General features: G+C 42.8%; 1 protein-coding gene across 1 annotated transcript; it reads left to right on the top strand.

Annotated features, from left to right (window-relative positions):
• Nucleotides 1-297: 297 nt before the first annotated feature.
• On the top strand, nt 298-19,530 carry LOC306911118 (pecanex-like protein 3). The gene is given in 34 exon segments (XM_079486194.1): nt 298-2,203; nt 2,992-3,200; nt 3,401-3,506; nt 3,602-3,641; nt 3,774-3,857; nt 4,455-6,176; nt 6,436-6,735; nt 7,231-7,288; nt 7,697-7,871; nt 7,874-8,049; nt 8,161-8,314; nt 8,404-8,436; nt 8,521-8,692; nt 8,804-8,914; nt 9,111-9,202; nt 9,284-9,393; nt 9,481-9,586; nt 9,662-9,754; nt 9,844-9,994; nt 10,068-10,212; nt 10,524-10,701; nt 11,041-11,149; nt 11,805-11,934; nt 12,025-12,083; nt 12,172-12,387; nt 12,639-12,892; nt 13,364-13,594; nt 13,691-13,794; nt 14,061-14,208; nt 14,466-14,696; nt 15,636-15,910; nt 16,197-16,363; nt 16,484-16,872; nt 16,972-19,530. Coding segments are annotated over 34 exon segments (6,837 nt in total). The 5' UTR covers nt 298-2,050; the 3' UTR covers nt 17,128-19,530.
• The last annotated feature ends 155 nt before the right edge of the window (nt 19,531-19,685 follow it).

Genomic DNA, 19,685 nt, shown 5'->3' with positions numbered 1-19,685 from the left:
TGGACCGGTACGAGCCAGTCCATCAAAACTCAAAATCAAACTGACTGTGATAATGAAAACATATTTATTGTTGTGAAAACTCAAACATTACATCTGCTACAATAATACATGACAACAACGAAATGTTATGCCGTTTGTCGGGAAATTAACCCCGTGGTTTTCACACCCAGTGTTTAGTGGGGCATTCTCTTCAATCAGTGGACCTTTCCAAGATGGCGGACACGTCTAGGTGCCTGGAGCGCTCGAAAGGGGCATCTAGTTACATATATCTATTGTTTGCTACCTGTGTGAATGAGCCGATTCGACACTGGAACTTAGCGAGCTCCTATTCCTGAACTTTTATCGGTGGAGTTATCACACAGCGGACCCGGACTTAAGAGGGAAATGGCTGCTGTGGTGACCACATAAATACACTTTGCGTTTTGTGTGTGTTTTTGTGTTCTTATTCTCGTTGTAAGAAGGAAACGCTCGGTGCTATCGTTAGCCCGTGCTAACTCGCATTCAGTTTCGCTCTTCTGCGGTTGCCTGCTCCCGTTTCTGTACAGGAATATACGCAAGCTCATCGAGATCAGATATTTAGGGTCGAATGAGGGTAACTGTACGTGAACACAGGAGATTTTCGCCACAGAATGTTCAAGCCAAAGTCAGAGAGATCTCATCGCTGTTTGTAGCATGCTAACTGTGGCTAGAGAATGATTGGTGATAGAGAGCCCCGATAAATGTTCGTTAAAATTAAGTCGTGTAACTGTTAAAACACGATTAGGTTTAACATTTACGTCGTTTCTGTTTGGTTTGCTTCTTGGCAGGTTGATGAAGGCTGAAAAATCATAGTTGTCTATAAGACATCCAAGTAACTTGTATCTCGGTGTGAGCGATGTTGCTGTTTAACTACGCGGTTTGTTTAACGTTACTGGTCTGAAAATACGGACACCCCAGTAACATTTTCATTGATGTGCAGTTGGACAGTTCGCTGTACGTTTGCTTTTTTGGCCGTGGTGATTTAAATTGAACACAATGTCAGAGCTGCTCAAGGCTAGCTAACACATATGTGCTAACATTAGCTTAAGTTAATAGGAAGATTGCTCCAAAGCCAAATCGACTGAGTCTTTGCTTTTAAAATACATCTGTTGCTTGCTGAAGGTGTCCGTTTTTTCTCCTTCAGATGTAAAATGAGTTACTGCCAAACAGGAGAAAGTGAGATTATCCTTTGATTCCTAGGCATGGAAGATATGGCTATAAATAAGTCTCCAGTTAATATATGAATCGTCAATCTTGGTCTGACACTCCAATCGTTTAATCTCATGTTAGGAATCAAATGTGTTCATATTTGCATATCTGTTGTTCAGAGAAGGTTTACTGAATAGTTAAGAAAAACTAGAAACCTTGATGTGAAAAATAATTCTCAGAACTCTATTTTTTGCATTAAGAATCACAAAGAAGCATAAACACCATTTTTTTCTGCATGGTTTATAGTATTGCGAAAATCTGATGCATATCTGTTGACATCTCTAAAGGTAGATTATAGGCCCTAAAAAAATGTCAGAAGTCATCTGATTTTGTGCAGTTTAATAATAAAAACATCTCGTGCATCAGAAGCATTGACAAGCCACAGATATGTCAATAATGACCGTATTCAGAATATCCTGTTGGTTTTAAGTATGTCATCAGAACAGCTTGTTTATCTATGGAATTGTGTTTGTTTAAGGTGCTGGAAAGTTGTAAAGAAACTAAACCAGGCAGTTTTGATGATTCCTCAGGATGATTGTTTTCATATAGCCTTTGGATCGCAATTGTGCCAAAAACTCTCAATGAACCACACTACAAGCAGGGGTCTGCCCGAGAAACATGCGAGTGATCAGTTGATATTGAAGGAACTCAGACCTGAAGTCTTTGTGGATTATCTCGCTCACTGCTAGTTTTTGGTCAACCTTTCATTACAAGTCCAAGAAAGTCCATCCTGATGGTTCCAATGGAAGAACCGCTCTAGAAACTTTGCCAAGGGAAGTTCAGAAACTCACAGGCCAGGGTGGTCTCATTGAGAAACGACAAGATGGGCTCTCAGGCTCTTCAGATATTGCGGCAGGGAGTGTGGGCCTCTTTGACAGGAGGATGGTACGTGGATCCTCATCAGAGTACCTTCTCAAACTGCTTTCACCTCTACCTCTGGATATTCCTCTTGGCCTTCCCATTTCTTCTGTATATGGTAAGTCTTTAAATTCAGTATACTGTCATCAGTCTATGAACATTTCATGTGCAGCATGTTCCTGGAAAATATATTTTCAAAAGTGGCTAATGTGCAGTTTTTGCTTGTTACCAATGTTGAGTAATGTTCCTACTGATCTCCAGTTTTCCACTTTGGAAAGATTTTTAAAACTTTGTCATGTCTGGTCAAGTTGCAGCGTCAAGTTGCATTTTAAATAATTTGTTTCAATGAAGCGGAACAAAGATAACAACACACGTCAGAACAACAATTTGAAAGAAGTTAATTTACTTATCCTGGAGTTGTTCCAAATCTTCATCAATTTCTTTTTTCTGATGAACGCTGAGGAAGATATTTGGAAGAATGTTGTAACCAAACAGTTTGACTACCAAATATGAAAAATTACAATGGTAGTCAAAAGTGCCCCAGAACTGTTTGCTTTTCCTTCTTTAAAACAACAAAGAAATTGATAAAGATTTTGAACAACGTGAGTAAAGGATGACAGATTTTTCCTTTTTGAGTAAACTGTTCTTTTAAGTGATGCTTGTTTTGTTATCTGGTGAGTTAACTAAAACAGATTTGTTATTATCATCATATATCTGTATGTTCAAACAAAACTCAAAATAAACGACTCTTCATATATATTATTTAAGATGCTCTTATAATCTGGTAGATCTTGGCAAGTGCATTATTGCAAAAGTCCATTGTGGTCTCCCTGTGTTCAGTTAGCCTTATAAATGAAATGAAGTCTTGAACTACACTAAAGTGATTCTCACAACGTTTTTTCTCAGGCCCTCCCTCCCAGTTTAGTAGTTGCTGGTGTGTATTGTGCTGTGATAGCAGCCTTCTTCACAGCCATAAAAGCAGTGAACTTCCGACTTCATGCCATGTTTGATTTGGGTGAGATTGTGGAGAAGAGGCAGGCCTCGTTCACCACAGACCCCCAGAGAGTTGAAGAAGGGGAAGAAGGCTCAGGAGCGCACGACGGAAGCCAGCACAGGTACAGGAACATTTCTATAGGCATTGCCACTTCTGTTGGTACTTATTTCTATGGCTCAAGTCTGGTTTGCAAAGAGCTGCTTGTCTGACTGAGACAGACGGCCTTTTGGGGTTTGTGATTGTGAACAGCTGTTGTCGGTGTTGAGCAGTCATGCCACCGTAGTCAGTTTTTAGCTCATGTCTGCATGCCTATGCCCACAGGGACAGCGGTGTCGGCGTGGAAATGACGGTGTTCCGAAAGGTGAACTCCACCCCTCCTGTGCGCTGCAGTTCCCAGCACTCTCTGTTTGGATTGAACCAGGTGTCGGTAAGGATATTGAGCACAACAAGCATCACGTGTCTTCAGCCATTATTCTCTTGGAATTTCCTCTTATTCGTTTTCCTCTCTTTTCCGTTGCACAGGAATTTTTACCACAGATGGAAGACCCTGGATGCTTAAAGGGTACTTTGTTTTGTCATTGTGTGCTTTTTGTAATCAAATCCTGGTAGTTTGAATTGACATGAACTAGAATGCTGCTTGCCTTTTCTTCCTAAATGCTTTTCTGATTTTCTCTAGTCATTTTTAAAATTCCAGATATTAAAGAGCTCATGCAAGAGCAGTGCAGTAATAATGTCATAGTGACCTCTGCACATAGAGACGTCCTTCGCCACAAAACTAGTAAGAACACTTTTTCAGCTGCCTTAATTCTGGACATATTTCCCCAGGGAATAACATTTTTTATTTAAAATTAAAAAATTTAGCCATAAAAATTTTCACAGAAGTCATCTTCCGGAACGTGATGTCAAGAAGTGTCAGGGCAACCTGCACAGTTTATCTGTGTTAAATTTATTTTCTAGCTGATAACATTAATGTTTCCATGGGAACCGCAACCTTTGTGCAGTGGGCAGTGTAGTTCTATACTGGGACTTCAAATATTAAAAACCTTTTCTGTTTAAATAAGTGGTAGTCGTGGTATTCACATTTACCATCACGTAACATTCCTGGAGGTCACAGCTGGGCTGTATTTAAAAAAAATCATTACACTTTTAAGCTCTATATTATTTATCTAAATCTATAGTCTAGTAAAGGTTGGTGCGAGTTGACGGTTCCCCCAAATTGAACATGGAAGTATAAGAATGGATTAATAGCTGAATGGACTGATAGCAAAATAAAAACCAATGGATTTCTGTTTAAGTGTTGTTTCGACTTAGTTATACCACATAAAGAAATCCCATTGTACATTAATTGTAAGTGAAGGTCTTTCTGTCTTTGCAGGTGTGGTGCCAGCCTGTCTGGCAGGGGATTACAAAGGACTTATTGGAGTTGGTGATGTTATGTCAGCAGGTTTTGCTAGCCTTTACCCAACAAACTGCCCCTCCATCCCACCCTCCCCCTCAAGCCAAGAAGATGGAGATGAGAAAGAGCAAGTGGAGAATGGAGATGAGCAGCAGAGCCCTGCTGGAGACCGGCTTGATGGCTACTCTCCCCTCGGACCCTCAGCTGAGTCTGAGAGTCTGGGAGATGCTCCTCTAAGCCCCCTCATCAAGAGTAGCTTGAGTGAGGAACTAAGTGAGAACTTGCTAGGTTTGGGCCTTGACCCTGTCCCTTTCGCTGCGGTTGCTGAGCATCCAGGCAGTCGCACCGGGATGGCCCTGGCTGGCGGCTCCACCGATAGCTGCTTTAGTGGAGGTGGAGCAGCCACAGACAGAGAGACTTTAAGTACGGTAAGCAGCTATCGAAGCGAGAAAACAGACTCAACCCAGCTTGAGAGCCCCTCGATGGGCCAGGTGCATCAACATGTGTCCAATGCTCCTTCCGGAGATTTGCCTCAGGGTAAAGGTCCTCTTCAGCAGCCAAGTGATGTGCTGCAAGGGGGGAGTGACACAGACGACCTTTCAGACAGCGTGTTGCTGCGCTCTCCCTCCAAAGAGCTCTCTTCTCGGCAGGTCCTGGACAGAACTCTGGTGGAAGGAGAAGACCTTCCCCATTTACTTACGGACATTGCACACTCCACCTTGCATGACTCGTCACCATCTAGCAGCGGACCTTCCGAGACCTGCGATCTTGATGGTGGCATCCCCATACCCCCTCTTCCTCCGCCGCGTCAAGCCAGTTCTGTACCTTCAGGGTTGGGGCTGGGCTTAGTCTGCTCAGAGCCCGCTTTGCCTGTCTCTGCCCCATCCTACCTCCTAGCAGAGCCACCATCGCTGCAAGCACAGCAGCAGGTGGTGCGTCCTAAAGATCTGAAGCTGTTACGTGCAGGGGGCAGTGTGGGGCACCGTCCTGGCCGCAGGAAAGCTCCCCGCAAACGAGGCACTGCTGCCAGTAGCAGTTTCGACTGTGGTTCCTATCGCCGGCACAACAGCCGTAGCCAACACAGAGATTACATCCCCGTACGCAGTAGGCTGGGAGCCAAAACCTACAGTGAGAGCTTGTTCGAGGACTCCACAGATGAAGACGATGGTAGTGACATGAGTGCCGGCTCTAGCCTGGGGTCCCAACGGCGCTTCAGCTCTGACGATGAAGACGAGGATGAAGATGATGATTCAAGCTCCTCTACCTCCTGCTACTCCCCTGATCTGGACAATGCTGGCATGGCTTCTCAACCTGGCCCAGTCCCTCAGCTACCTAGCCCTGTGGAGGGGGAGGGGCCTGATATTTTAGGTCCCTCCCATTCTCGCAGTGCTCAGCGCTCAGCCAGCACAGCCAGTGCCAAGACTCATGCCAGAGTACTCAGCATGGATGGGGCTGGTGGAGGTTCCAACAACACAGGGACCCTTGCTTCTACACTGCTACCTTTACCGCCTTCCTCAACTCTTGTCCCACGTCTGCTCACCATCTCCAAATCTGACCTGGAGGCTCGGACGGTACACTCGGACGTCTTCTCCAGGGTCCACCACAGACTGGACAGGCTCGATTCTCTTGGTGGCTCATGGGCTGGGAATCAGACAGGCTGGAGAGCAGGAGATCTTCTGGAAGAGGGGGCAGTTGGAGGAGGTAAAAACACAGATTAGTCACAATTTAACTACTTTAGGTCAAGAGATTTGCTCAAGCAAAGAACTGAATAGAATACATCTCAAAATAATTGGTAACCTATGACGTTTTAAAAAAAGATTACAATGTTTGGTTTCTGGTGACTTTTTCTGTCCTTTTGCCAAATCCTAAATTTTATATGTATATTTTATGCTGGTGTCAGTTCTATCATTTTTCGGAGTCCTTTTGTCTTAAACTGTTTTTGTTCCTATCGCTCATCCAGCCCCAGAGGAGGGCAGCAAACGTGACTCTGTGAGCAGCGTAAAGAGGACACAGGCCATTCGGAGGCGACATAATGCCGGTAGTAACCCCACCCCGCCCCCTTCTGCCATGGGGTCACCGCCTAGTCTTCAGGACCTTCAGAGAGTCCGCACGTCTTCTCACTCCCGAACACGAACGCTCCCCTCCGCCCTGCACTTTGCCGCATCCTCTCTGCTACTTCTGCCCCGCAGCGGCGTTCATGAGGCCTCCACCTTTGATGACACTTCAGAGGGAGCTGTGCATTACTTTTATGACGAAAGTGGTAAAGCGTCAACAATCTATACTATCTTACATGCTTGCTACTCTTACTTGTTCTTAAAGAAACAGTTCACCAAAAATGAAAACAATTTACTCACGCCAAAGTTGTTCCAAATCTGATTAGGTTTCTTTGTTCTGATGAACACGGAGTAAGATATTTGAAAGAATGCTTGTAACCAAAGAGTTCTGGCATCATTGACTAGCGTAGTTGAAAAAATTTATTTGTACATTTTTCGGTTCTGTTGAACACAAAAGAAGATATTTTAAACAATGCAGGAAAGCAAATGGTTTTGGGCACATTGGGCTACCGTTGTCATTTGTCCTACTATGGCAGTCAATGGTGGCCAAGAACTGTTTGGTTACAAGCATTCTTTTAAATATCTTTCTCTGTGTTCATCAAAATTCGAACGTGAGTAAATGATGACAGAATTATACATTTTGGGTGCACTGTCCGTTTAAAGTTTAGTTGGGTTTGACCAATTGAAATGGTATCTTTCAGGAGTAAAGAGATCTTATACTTTTGGACCTTCTGGTGGAGGATATGAGGACCCAGTGCAGTAAGTTTTAAAACTGATACCTGTGACTATTGAGTAATATTGTCAGTATATTGAGGTTCTATTCTGGGTAACATTTAAAAAAATTTATGGAAACCCGTTTTGTGAACGAGAAGAAAGTTTTACAGACATGAGAAGTAAAGTCATGGCCTCAATTTTTACAAGTTTTATGACTTGTATATTTTGCAGTCGGTTGTGCTTGTTGGCTATTAAAAGCACTTGAATGAGAATTAAATTGCATTAGGAAACATCTCTAGGGATTTGTAGGAATATAGTGTAGTGCAGTATTCTTTTAAGAATAATAAATTGTCAATTTCTATTAACCAGAATATAAAATTCCTAAATCAGAAAATGATAGTGTCAGGCAGTCTCTGGCTCTTTTTTACCCCTCTGACTTTCTTATTGGCTTAGGGAGCGTGAGCGACAGTCACAGTCGTCCAGCTTCACCTCCACTGATGTCCAGGAGGTAGCGCCGGTGCAGTCCATTCTTCAGCCCAGACCGGTGGTCCTCCAAGGCATGCAGGTCCGAGAGATGAAGCTCTACTTTTATTCTTTGTTAATAAACCCTCTTTTACCAGTTTTTGTTAACATCTGCTCTTTTTGCAGTTTGACCTAGATCACGAGTCCCCACATGAATCCCAAGAGAACACCCTGATGATCGAGGAGAAGGCCAAACCTAAACAGTATTACAGATTTTGGGTGCTGCCGGGGAAGTGGCTTCGGGTTCGCTATGATAGGTTAGCGTTGCTAGCCTTACTAGACAGGTGAGATGCCTTCATGCTCCCGTGAATGTATAGAATGTCACATGGCAGGTTATGAGACTGATTAAATTCATTGTGGAATGTTTTCTACTGTAACCCGTGTGACTGCTGAAGGAATCGGCGTGTGGGGGAGAACGTGTTTGCCGTGGTGTTGGCCAGCTTAGTGGCATTCCTTGGCTTCCTGCTGCTTCTCCAGGGCTTCTTTAGGGACATCTGGGTCTTCCAGTTCTGTCTGGTCATTGCCAGCTGTCAATACTCTTTGCTGAAGGTCAGTGTGAGAATAAACATGAAAAAATTAAACCAGTTCAACTGATTAGTAATAGAATGTAATGTTCCTTATATATTTGTATTTTATAGAGTGTGCAGCCTGATGCAGCCTCTCCAATGCATGTGAGTATTTCAGATGTGTCAGCCATCACTTAGCTTATTTAGTCAAAACCCAGTCGATCTGAAAGTTTATGATCTGTGCTACAGGGCCACAACTGGATCATCGTGTATAGCAGACCAGTGTATTTCTGCTTGTGTTGTGTGTTGATCTGGCTGTTTGACCTGGTGGGTCACTGGGACAGTCTGCAGCCTTTCACCCTGTATGGGGTCACCATCCTTTCTGCCCACTTCCTGCTCTACGCTAGAGACATTCTTACAGGTGCATTCACGCTCTCAAACCCTGTGTTGTTGTAAATGCTTAATGATTTATAATATAATGAAGTTGTTAATGTTAATTAATTATCTGAATGTTTGTCATTTTGCTCCACAGTGTTCACCCTCTGTTTTCCAATCATCTTCCTGTTCGGGCTTCTACCTCAGGTCAACACTTTCCTTATGTGTTTGCTGGAACAGGTGGACATGCACATTCTTGGTGGAACTGGTGAGCCACCTCTACGCATTCATGTAATGTGACTGATGTTTCTATAGCTCTACCCATAGAGCGACTACCCAGCTGTTTCCTGTGCGTCTGCTGTCCTCCAAAGTTTAAATTTAGTTAAAAGACATACTGAAAACTTGACCTTTTGGTTGAATGTCTAGTCAAATATATCAACTTTGTGTGTATATGTGTGTTTCAGCCACCACAAGCCCCCTGTCATCAGTCTACAGTCTCATTCGCAGTGTGTTGGTGGCAGCTCTGGTTTATGGATTTTGCCTTGGTGCCATTTATGTAAGTGTGATGTTGTTTGTCTCTGACTGTGAAACTGTGTTTAGAACGGCTCATCGTTTATGTGTCTGCTTTTGTGTGTAGGCTCCGTGGGGGGAGGCACATGTGCCGGTGCTCTTCTCTGTGTTCTGCGGTCTCCTCCTTGCATTGTCGTATCATCTAAGCAGGCAGAGCAGCGACCCCACCATATTCTGGTCAGCATCTCCCTTATTACTTCTACATTAAGCTTGACACTCCGGCAATGTTGCTGAATCTTACATGTCAACGTTGCTCTCTGACAGGTCTCTGGTTCGATCCAAGTTTTTCCCAGAGCTGGAGAGCCGGACACCAGAAGAGCCCCCGTTAGAGATTAAAGACCCTCTTCCAGAGAAACTGCGCAACTCTGTGGTAAGGCACTTTTCAATTGTTTGTATTTTTTTATTCGTTTGGGGGTTTTTAAATATTAGTTTTCTGTATCTGCAGAAAGAGACGCTTCATTCTGACCTGGTCATGTGTCCTCTTATGGCCATCATCACCTTTGCCATCAGTGCCAGCACAGTCTTCATTGCTTTGCAGGTCAGTTAGGATCCGGTGTGTAATTCTCACTGTTTATGATAAGAAGTTGTCGTTTTCTAAAACTAAAGCATTGCTTTGATGGTTCTCAGCCTGCTCTCAGTTTTGTCCTGTACATCCTGGCTGGGGTGGTGGGCTTCTTCACGCACTACCTCCTGCCTCAACTCCGCAAACAGCTGCCATGGTTCTGCTTGGCCCACCCTGTGCTGCGCTCTCGAGAGTACAGTCAGTTTGAGGTTCGAGGTGAGTAGGCAAACCCACACGCATTTAAATACAGCTTGATTGACCGACTGAGTTTGACTGACCTCTGTCTCAGATGCCGCTCAGCTGATGTGGTTTGAGAAGCTATACGCCTGGCTGCAGTGCGTGGAGAAGTATTTCATTTACCCGGCTGTAGTGCTTAACTCCCTGACCACTGAAGCTCACACTGTCAGCCAAAACCCGGATAAACCTGGCGCCTAGTAAGAACATTCAGATCAGTTAAATCCTCAAGAATTCATAGAAAAAATCCCTGTGTGCGTAGTGTTTCCACAGTGATGGAAAACCTGAATGTATCAGGGAGTTTTCAAGTAATGTTTTTCCAAGCAGAGTTGGAAGGATTATGAAAATAAATATAAACTCCTATTTCTGTATTAATTGTGCCTAAATTAATTTTAGCTTTGCTTTAACTGAAAACTCAAAGAAAATGACAAAATATTTTTGTGTAATAGATTGTAGCTTGTCTCAGCTTGATCAGGATGAGTTATTTATTGCTGTTTTCCTCTTCCTTCAGTGGCCGTGCTCTGTTCATCTCAGTGGCTGGAATGAAGCTGCTTCGTTCATCATTTTGTGTCCCGTCTCAGCAGTACGTCACCCTGTGCTTCACCGCTCTCTTCTTCCAATTCGACTACCCTCACTTTTCACAGACCTTTCTCCTCGACTACTACTGCATGTCCATCCTCTTCAGCAAGGTTTGAGAACACAACCACATCTCTCGGATACATTTAAAAAACTTTAAAAAGAGTTAATAAAAAATGTTGCTGTTTATATTGTATTAATGTTATTAGAATTGAAAGGGATAGTTCACCCAAAATGAAAACCCTGTCAAAATGTACTCACCCTCATGTCATTCCAAATCTGTATGACTTTCCTCTGTGGAACACAAATATCTTGAAGAATGTTGGAGTTAAATACAGGTTTTGATTGACATGTGGGTGAATAAATATTGTCAGAATTAGGTGAACTATCCCTTTAAATTGCATTTGTAGCTATAATTATGTTCCTCTTATTTCTCCTTTGTCTGAGAGCAGCTGTGGGATCTGCTGTATAAGCTTCGCTTCGTGTTGACCTACATTGCACCTTGGCAAATCACATGGGGTTCTGCGTTCCATGCCTTTGCTCAGCCATTCGCTGTTCCTCGTATCCTTACTTGTATTTATTCTCGAGCTGGTCTAAATGCTGAAGTTATACTTGGTTTTTAATATATCCCTTAGGAAACTCTTTTATAGCACAGCTACAGCAATTGCTTTGCTATAAGCTAGTTCACTCAATGTTCCTCTGTTCCCTTTGGTGGTATTCAAGTGTGATTTCACCCCCAGGTCTCCTTTCACATTACAGTATTGTAATACTTATGACAACAGTTAGTGAGTTCTTGCGGTTGGCTGTTTACCACTGCAGCAAACTATTGACTTTATGGAAACTGTTGTTTGCGTCGCACGTTTTTAACTTGTGTCTAGATGGTTTTACTTCCAAAACTCAACATGAACAAAAGCATTCAAGATCCACTGCAAGAAAGGGATGAGTGTCTATGAATATGCATTATACCACAATGGACAGATTATTCGGATAATGCAAATTAGGTCTGATTACTGTCATACAAACTATTCTAGTGTTCATGTGAACGGTTCCAGACCCGTTTCTGTGAAGACCGTGGTGTGGTTACTCAGAAGCAATTTCTTCACTTAGCACGTACATGAAACAGACCAAAAGCATTTGCACATTTTGCGGCTGTTATGTTCAAATGTGACCTGCTCTTTAAAGGTCAGTTGTTCCCTCAACTCAGTTCTGCTCTCAGACTCGGCCATGCTGTTCGTGCAAGCTGTCTTTTCAGCCCTGTTTTCCACTCCTCTCAACCCTGTGCTAGGCAGTGCGGTCTTTGTCACCTCCTACACCCGCCCTGTGAAGTTCTGGGAGAGAGACTACAAGTAAGGTTTCAAGGGATGTCTGCTGCATTGTTTTGCCTGTTTAGACTTGAGGACGGATTTGAAATGAATGATTTCTGTTTTTTCTTTTAGCACTAAGCGAGTGGATCACTCTAATACACGTCTTGCCACACAGCTCGACCGTAACCCTGGTATGTGATCTTCACAGTGTCTGCATAATGCAAACTGTTGCCAGTCCGTCTGATTGTGTCATGTCCTTTTTCTCTCTCTCTTGAATAGGCGCTGATGACAATAACTTGAACTCTATTTTCTACGAACACCTGACGCGCTCCCTGCAGCACTCCCTGTGCGGGGACCTCCTACTGGGCCGCTGGGGGAACTACAGCACAGGAGACTGTTTCATCTTGGCCTCAGACTACCTCAATGCTCTCGTACACATCATTGAGATCGGCAACGGCCTTGTCACGTTCCAGCTTAGAGGCCTGGAGTTCAGGGGTAAGTCTGCAAGTTTTTTTCTGTTGTATGACCTTTTAAAGCCAGTCCGATACATTTGATGCAAGAAGCATGAATTACAGGTTGAAATAAAAAAATGATATTGTTGAAATAAGTCTTCCACAAAAGTCCAAAATCTATAGAGATCATTATCATGTTTTAGAGGTATATTTTTGAAATTGTTTGTATGATTAAACGCTCTGCAACCAAAGGTTGAATATTTTTGAAATTTGAAAACAAATGTGTGTTTTCAGGAACGTACTGTCAGCAGAGGGAGGTGGAGGCCATCACTGAAGGGGTCGAGGAAGATGAGGGCTGTTGCTGCTGTGAACCGGGTCATTTTCCACACATGCTGTCCTTCAATGCTGCTTTTGGCCAGCGCTGGCTTGCCTGGGAGGTCGCCGCAACTAAATACGTGCTGGAGGGCTACAGCATCAGCGACAACAACGCAGCCTCCATGCTTCAAGTCTTTGACCTACGCAAGATTCTCATCACGTACTATGTCAAGGTAAATTCCTCTCCTTAAGGAGATACTTCACCCAAAAATTACAATTCTGACATCATTTACTCACCCTCAAGTTGTTCCTAACCTGTATAGATTTGTTCAGTTGAACACAAAAGAAGATTGTTTGGGAAATGTTAGAAACTGTCATTTCTGGGACGTCATTGACTACCATAGAAGGAAATAATATCTTTTTTTGTTCTGTTGAATTCATAACACAATTTTCATATTTGGGTGGAGTATCCCATTAAAGGAATGGTTCACCCAAAAATGGTCCCCATTGACTTGACCGTAGTCATTTTTGATAGTAAGTCAATTGGGACCATTTTTTGGGTGAACTATTCCCTTACAAGTAGCTGCAAACTTGAGATGTTTTATGACATTTCAACATTTGGCGGATGACTGTGAACTTGTGGCTAGTCCCATGCTCTACCAATTGAGCTACAGAACAGCATATGAATTGTCTTTTCACTACAGAGTATCATCTACTACGTCAGTCGCTCGCCCAAACTGGAAGAGTGGTTGGCCAACGACTCAGTGCAGGAATTGTTACAGCCCTGTCTCAACCCGGCCTACGTGGATAGTGACCCCACCTTCAACCTGAATATTGATGAAGACTACGACCACCGTGCTTCTGGCATCACCCCTTCTTCCTTCTGCCTTGTGTATCTGGAGTGGATAAAATACTGTAACAGTCGCAGACAAACAGTATGATTCTGTTCTACCTGTTCAGTCTTTTTAGTTTTTTTTTTGTAGTGCAGCAGTAAACATAATTGTAAATGTCACTGTGTTTTTCTCCTGTAGCCGGTCGAGAGCGAGAAAGATTCCCCTCTGGTCACACTTTGTTTTGGATTATGCATTTTGGGCCGTCGAGCTCTGGGAACTGCCTCCCACAGTATGTCTGCAAGGTAAGAGAATAAGCAACTCAAAGAATCTATGACATCAGTATTATAGTTTTTGATGATTGCATCCATACTTTGTCCAATCAAATGCTTTCTAGAATGGAATCATCCTCCTTCCCCTTTAATGTAAACAGTACCTTCCTCGGACTAGAAATAAGACACTAAAGACTTTAAGCCCACCTCAAATTCCTGTTTCAGCACAGTAATAAAAACACACTTGTTGTGAAATTGGCTTCTATACTGAACTCCGGTAATATTCTTGTCTCTCTCAGTTTGGAGCCGTTTCTATACGGCCTTCACGCACTGTTCAAGGGCGACTTTCGCATCACCTCTCCCAGAGACGAGTGGGTTTTTGCAGACATGGACCTGCTGAATCGGGTAGTAGCTCCAGGCGTACGAATGTCCCTCAAACTGCACCAGGTACTGCTAAACCATTTTAGAAATCCTGTAAAATGAAATTAAATGCTCTAAAATATGTTTTCCTTAAAATCCTTGCCTTATTATGCAGGCAAACAATAATTGATTCAGATTGGACCATTGCAGCAGCATTGCAAGTCAATTATTTGTGTATTTTGACTGCTAAACACCGGTATTGACTGTTGTCTGTGTAAGTTTTGTTACACATATCACTTCGGTATCTTTATGACTCTGATATCTGTTATCTCTGTCCTCTGCAGGATCATTTCACATCTCCTGATGAGTATGAGGACCCAGTGGTGCTGTATGATGCCATCACAGCTAATGAGGAGAAGATGCTCATCTCTCATGAGGGTGACCCCGTGTGGCGCAGCGCCATCCTGGCAAACATGCCGTCTCTGCTGGCTCTCCGCCACGTCATGGACGACGGCAGTGACGAATACAAGATCATCATGCTGAACAAACGCTTCCTCAGCTTTAGAGTTATCAAGGTGCTTTGCTGCCACAGCCTCTGTACACACACCAGGTTACAGCCGATCTTACCAGCTTCTGACGTGTTCAGTCGCATGACATGGCAGCACATCAGCTTCTCTTGGTTTCATCAACACGAAGTGTGAACTATATTGTAGCTAATGGTAGCTTTAGAAATACATACTGTAGCGCAGTGGTTCTCAAACCTTTTCTTTGTAAGACACAGTTTGTCTTGGGTCCATTGCTTTGCTACCCTCCCAAATAAAGATTTATAATCTTAAACTTAAAATTGTAATTAAACCAATAACCTATTCAGTTATACAATGCTGAAACATCAATTATTTTGCTTGGTGAGCATTTGATTGCATAAAATGTTTGATTCATTTCTATATTTCATAAAATGCCATAAAATCTGTGCCAATTTGGGTCTCCCAGGGGTTTTGAGAAACCGCTGTTGTAGAAGTTTGAAATCATGTAAATAGGCTATTTTATGGATAGTTAATCCAAAAATGAAATAATCCGTCATAATTTACTCACCCATTTACAAACCTGTATAAATGTCTTGTTCCAATGAACACAGAAAGATATTGGGAAGAATGTTATGCAATTTTCAGTTCTAGGATATCATCCACTACCATAGTAGGAAAAGAATGTTCAAAAGAACAAAAAACGAGATATTTTAAAGAATTTAGGAAAACAAAGAGTTCTCAGGCACCTTTGACTAGCATTGAATTCTTCCTACTTTTGTTTTCAATGATGTCCCGGAATTGAAAATTACTAACATTCTTCCAAATATCTTTTTGTGTTCATCGGAACAAATACATTTATACAGGTATGAAATTACACAGGCGTGAGTATATGATGACAGAAATTTCTTTTTTTGATGAACTATCCCTTTATAAGGGGAATTGTGATGATTAACTCCTAACTGCAACTGATCTCTCTGCTGCTATCTTCAGGTGAACCGAGAGTGTGTGCGCGGGCTCTGGGCCGGGCAGCAGCAGGAGCTGGTCTTCCTGAGGAACCGAAACCCTGAGCGTGGCAGCATCCAGAATGCCAAGCAAGCCTTGAGGAACATGATAAACTCATCCTGTGATCAGCCCATTGGATACCCCATCTACGTATCCCCCCTTTCCACCTCCTATGCCGGGGCTCATGCTCAGCTACGCACAGTTTGGGGAGGACCCATCAGCCCCCACAACATTTACACCTGGTTCATCAGCAGCTGGGACAGGTCAGACCATTTATTTATAAGTTACTTATAAGTGATGCATTAACACTGAAGCTTAAACTAAAGTAGAACTGTAGTAAACTAAAGTCTGCCCAAAATGTTAATTTGTATAAAAAAAATTTTTGACATTGTAGATCTCCACTAGAGTGACAATGTAAATGAATCTATTTAATTTAATGTTAATAAAAATCTTAGCACTAGTCAAACATGATTTCTATATTTTGTAAAACATGGCAAATAGTAGCATCATTTTATGTATAATGTAATTGATACCTGTTGCTCTCTTCAGACTTCAGAAGGGTTGTGGTGCCGGTTGTAACAGTGGGGGTAACATTGAAGACTCAGACTGTGGTGGTGGTTCTACGTCCATCAGTAACAACCCTGCAGTTCATCTTTCCCAGAGCACAGCTCCCAGCTTTCCTCTACCCCACCCAACCACTGTACAACCTTCAATAGGTAATACACTGTTTGCTTTATCACTCCAATGTCGTGAGTGAAAGAACACCTACAGTTAATGAATCCATAATCTGTGTAAGGTTTGAGCGTCACACTCTTCCTAATGTTTTCTTTCTCTAGGGACTGACAACCCTGTTGGACCTTCCTGGCCTTTGTATCCCCAGACCCTCCCACTTACCCTGCTTAGCCAATCAGAAGGCAGGATGGATGCAGGACTAGTTAGCTCCTTACACCGCACCACGTCCATCCATGGGCTTTTGGGGCAAAACCTGTCTAGCTCCCAACTGTCTTTCAGCGGTTCAGTGGCTCTACCACCTGCAGATCGCTTTTGCCCTAGTAGTCTGCAGGAGAACCCCAGCCACAGGGCATCCCAGAGGGGTCTAGGTCAGGGCAGCGGGCTGCCCTATGAGGCCTTGTACAGCAAATGGAGTCTGTCCGGAAGGAAGGGTTTTAACGGACCTGCTGCAATGGAAGGGGACGGTTTTGCATCTCAGAGCTTACGTGCACAGGTTTGTCCAAATATTTATGTAAGTGATCTAGTCCTTAAAAGGGACGTCTGTTTGTTTTTGGTCAAATTAACTGTATGTTTTTAATTTCTCTCTTGCAAGTCTTCACATCCACCCCTCCCTGTTCTGCCCTCTGACGTCAGCCCGACACTGGATCCAACAGGAGCTGTACCTTCAGAGACCACACCCCTTACTCCAGACCCGCCCAGTTCACGGGACGAGTCAGCAGAACTGCCTTTACTTGAGCACCTCCGCTGAGCCTGTACAGGGACTAACCCACACAGCTGGAGCAGTACAGCCGGGATCACACTGCTCACGTTTGATCCCAGCAATTCTGGAGTTTCCCAGTTCTGAATCAAGCTGACCTTCTCATCCCATCTTAAGATCAAGGCATCTTCGGTTCTCAAGAATTCTCACCTGGTAAGGTGTTGTCGGACTGAGCTCCCCTTAAGCTTGAATGGCTACTATTTGACTCAAAGTAACCAGTCAGTGCAATGTAAAGGGATTTTTAGTTTTGGTAAGAGGGTCGGGTCTTAAAATGTATGCAAAACTGTGACCCATACACCCACCAGCAGTACCAAAAAAGGGAACTATCTTTTTCTCTGTAGCAGCCATTCATTTCCCTATATATTTTCTTTTCTGTGAGGCGGCAAGTTGAGTCCACATTGCTAAACATCCACAGTGCTCTGTTGCGCAGAGTTTTCGCTGATCAAAGCCCAGAACCTTTTTCCGCTGGCCTTTCAGGAGATCCGCCCTCACTGAGCATTCTGATCATGGCTCGCATATACGATCAATCGTTCAGCGTCGACGGTTCCTCTGCATGATCTCACTCATAAACATCGCAATCACAGTGAGTTTTCAGCGAGCTTCAGGGATAAAACTTTTATACCCACAACACACTGATTTTGAGGCTGAATGGGGACAACGCAGAAACTGAAGACCACAGATTTGTCATCAAATGCACCTTCAAGGGGAGATCTGTTTTTTTTTTTGCTTGGATAAGGTTTTATTTCTTTATAGGTTACACAAAATCAAAGATGACCTTCCTCTCTGCCAACATCTGCTCCCCACCAAATATGTGCTAATTGCTGGATGTTGGGTGCTTGCTGCGGGCGTCTCCAGTTTGTCTCCCTCTACTGAAATACTACTGCTACTGCACCCCTCCCCACCACTAATAGAACTACTGCTCCTTGGACTTCTAAACTCCAGCGTTTTAGTTGGAAAAACATGCTAGGGGAACAACAACAAGAATACCAATTCTGAAGACAAAGATGACGTATTTATTTGATTGCTGATCTGGAATGAAGATAGAGGGCGTGGCTTGTTTTGATGACTTGTTTTGGATTCACCCAGTGAGACTATTCTCGTCGTGTGTGTGTGTGTGTGTTTAATACAACTGGAAAGTTAGATGTCATTCGTATGTCATATCTGCTGTTCTTGAATGGGCAGAAGAAGCTCGGACTGCCTGCTGTGGAAAGCATGGCATTTACTGCCTCTATACCAACAAACATATCAAATCCATGCAGTCAACAGTGTGAGCCTGACATGTCTGGAATAGCTACAGTGTGTCTTTATAAAGAAGCTTAAATTTCCCATGAGCTGTCTCAAGTAATTTCAGATTCAAGGCTATTAGGTTCTTTATGTTGGCTGGTTTTGAGTGAGTTTGTAGGGGGGGCCGCCATGGGAAAATGGTGCCTTACAATTAGAAATACAGTGTTGAGGTTATAGAGAAAGGATTCAGGAATTTGAGTGTCTTTGCTATTGATTTTATTTTGTTTCATGTTAAATTTGGTCAGACCCATTGTACATTCTTTTTTTTTACCCAGTATGTGTAGAGACATGTTTGTGTTTTCGTGTGACTGATAAGTGTCATCTACTACATATATTGCCAGAAAAGGCTGTTCTCACTGAATGCTCACTTTTTCTCACTCATTCTTACTCGACCACCAAACATTAAAGTATACAGATGTGTGCATGCACATCACATACAGGTAAACACTAGAAAAGTGTCTGTTCTCATTCGCTACACTTACACCCTATAGGCCCGCTCAGATCTGTCATAACTATTGAACGCTTTGCTTGTCATGGTTGGTAGGAGGCGTATCAAACTCTTGTTCTCTCCCCATCAGGACCTTTTTTCTGGGTTTCCCTACTTTCATGGCGCAAGCGCAGTTTTCAAAGCAACAGGGAGTTATTTTACTTGGAGAAAGCACAAGTTACTGGGTAGTCTTGGGTGTCCGTGATAAAGGGGATCTAACCAATCTCTGCCATATATGTACAGCATGTTTTGTATATAAATATATTTAAAAATTATATATATATATAAATCTATTTTATTATTATTGGATTTCTGGTTATTTTTCACTACTTTGAGTCTTAGGGGAGCCGTGCTTCACTGTACGTGTGCTCTCGCACAGCTCTGATTCTCTATCTGCATTGAATCACGAGGCTTGGGGAATGAATCAGTTAATAATGCTTTTGCACAACTCTTGTAAAATAGTACACCATCCTGTATTTTTTATTTTAGTTTAATGGGGGGTTGTTTTATTTAAAAACTGTTATTCAATATTCAAAGTTATGTACAGTTTTTTATGTGATTATTTTTGCCCCTCCTATTTAAATTAAAGCTTTTTTGTGTCATCGTTTGCAAATAATTTTGAATGTTGTCTTTTAGCGTCTTGTCTTGTGTACAGATTCTTCTTCAACATCACAGAACCTGTATGTAAGTTTAATATACGTTTTGCTTTGCTCAAGCATTTAACTTAAAAAAAATCTATATTGCAATACAGTCCAGAGACTTTTAAAGTGATGGTTCA

Source organism: Barbatula barbatula (assembly GCF_947034865.1).
Source record: "Barbatula barbatula genome assembly, chromosome: 22".
Lineage (NCBI taxonomy): Eukaryota > Metazoa > Chordata > Actinopteri > Cypriniformes > Nemacheilidae > Barbatula > Barbatula barbatula.
The sequence above is the reverse complement of the archived record's forward strand: the minus strand, read 5'-3'. Positions and strand labels throughout refer to the sequence as shown.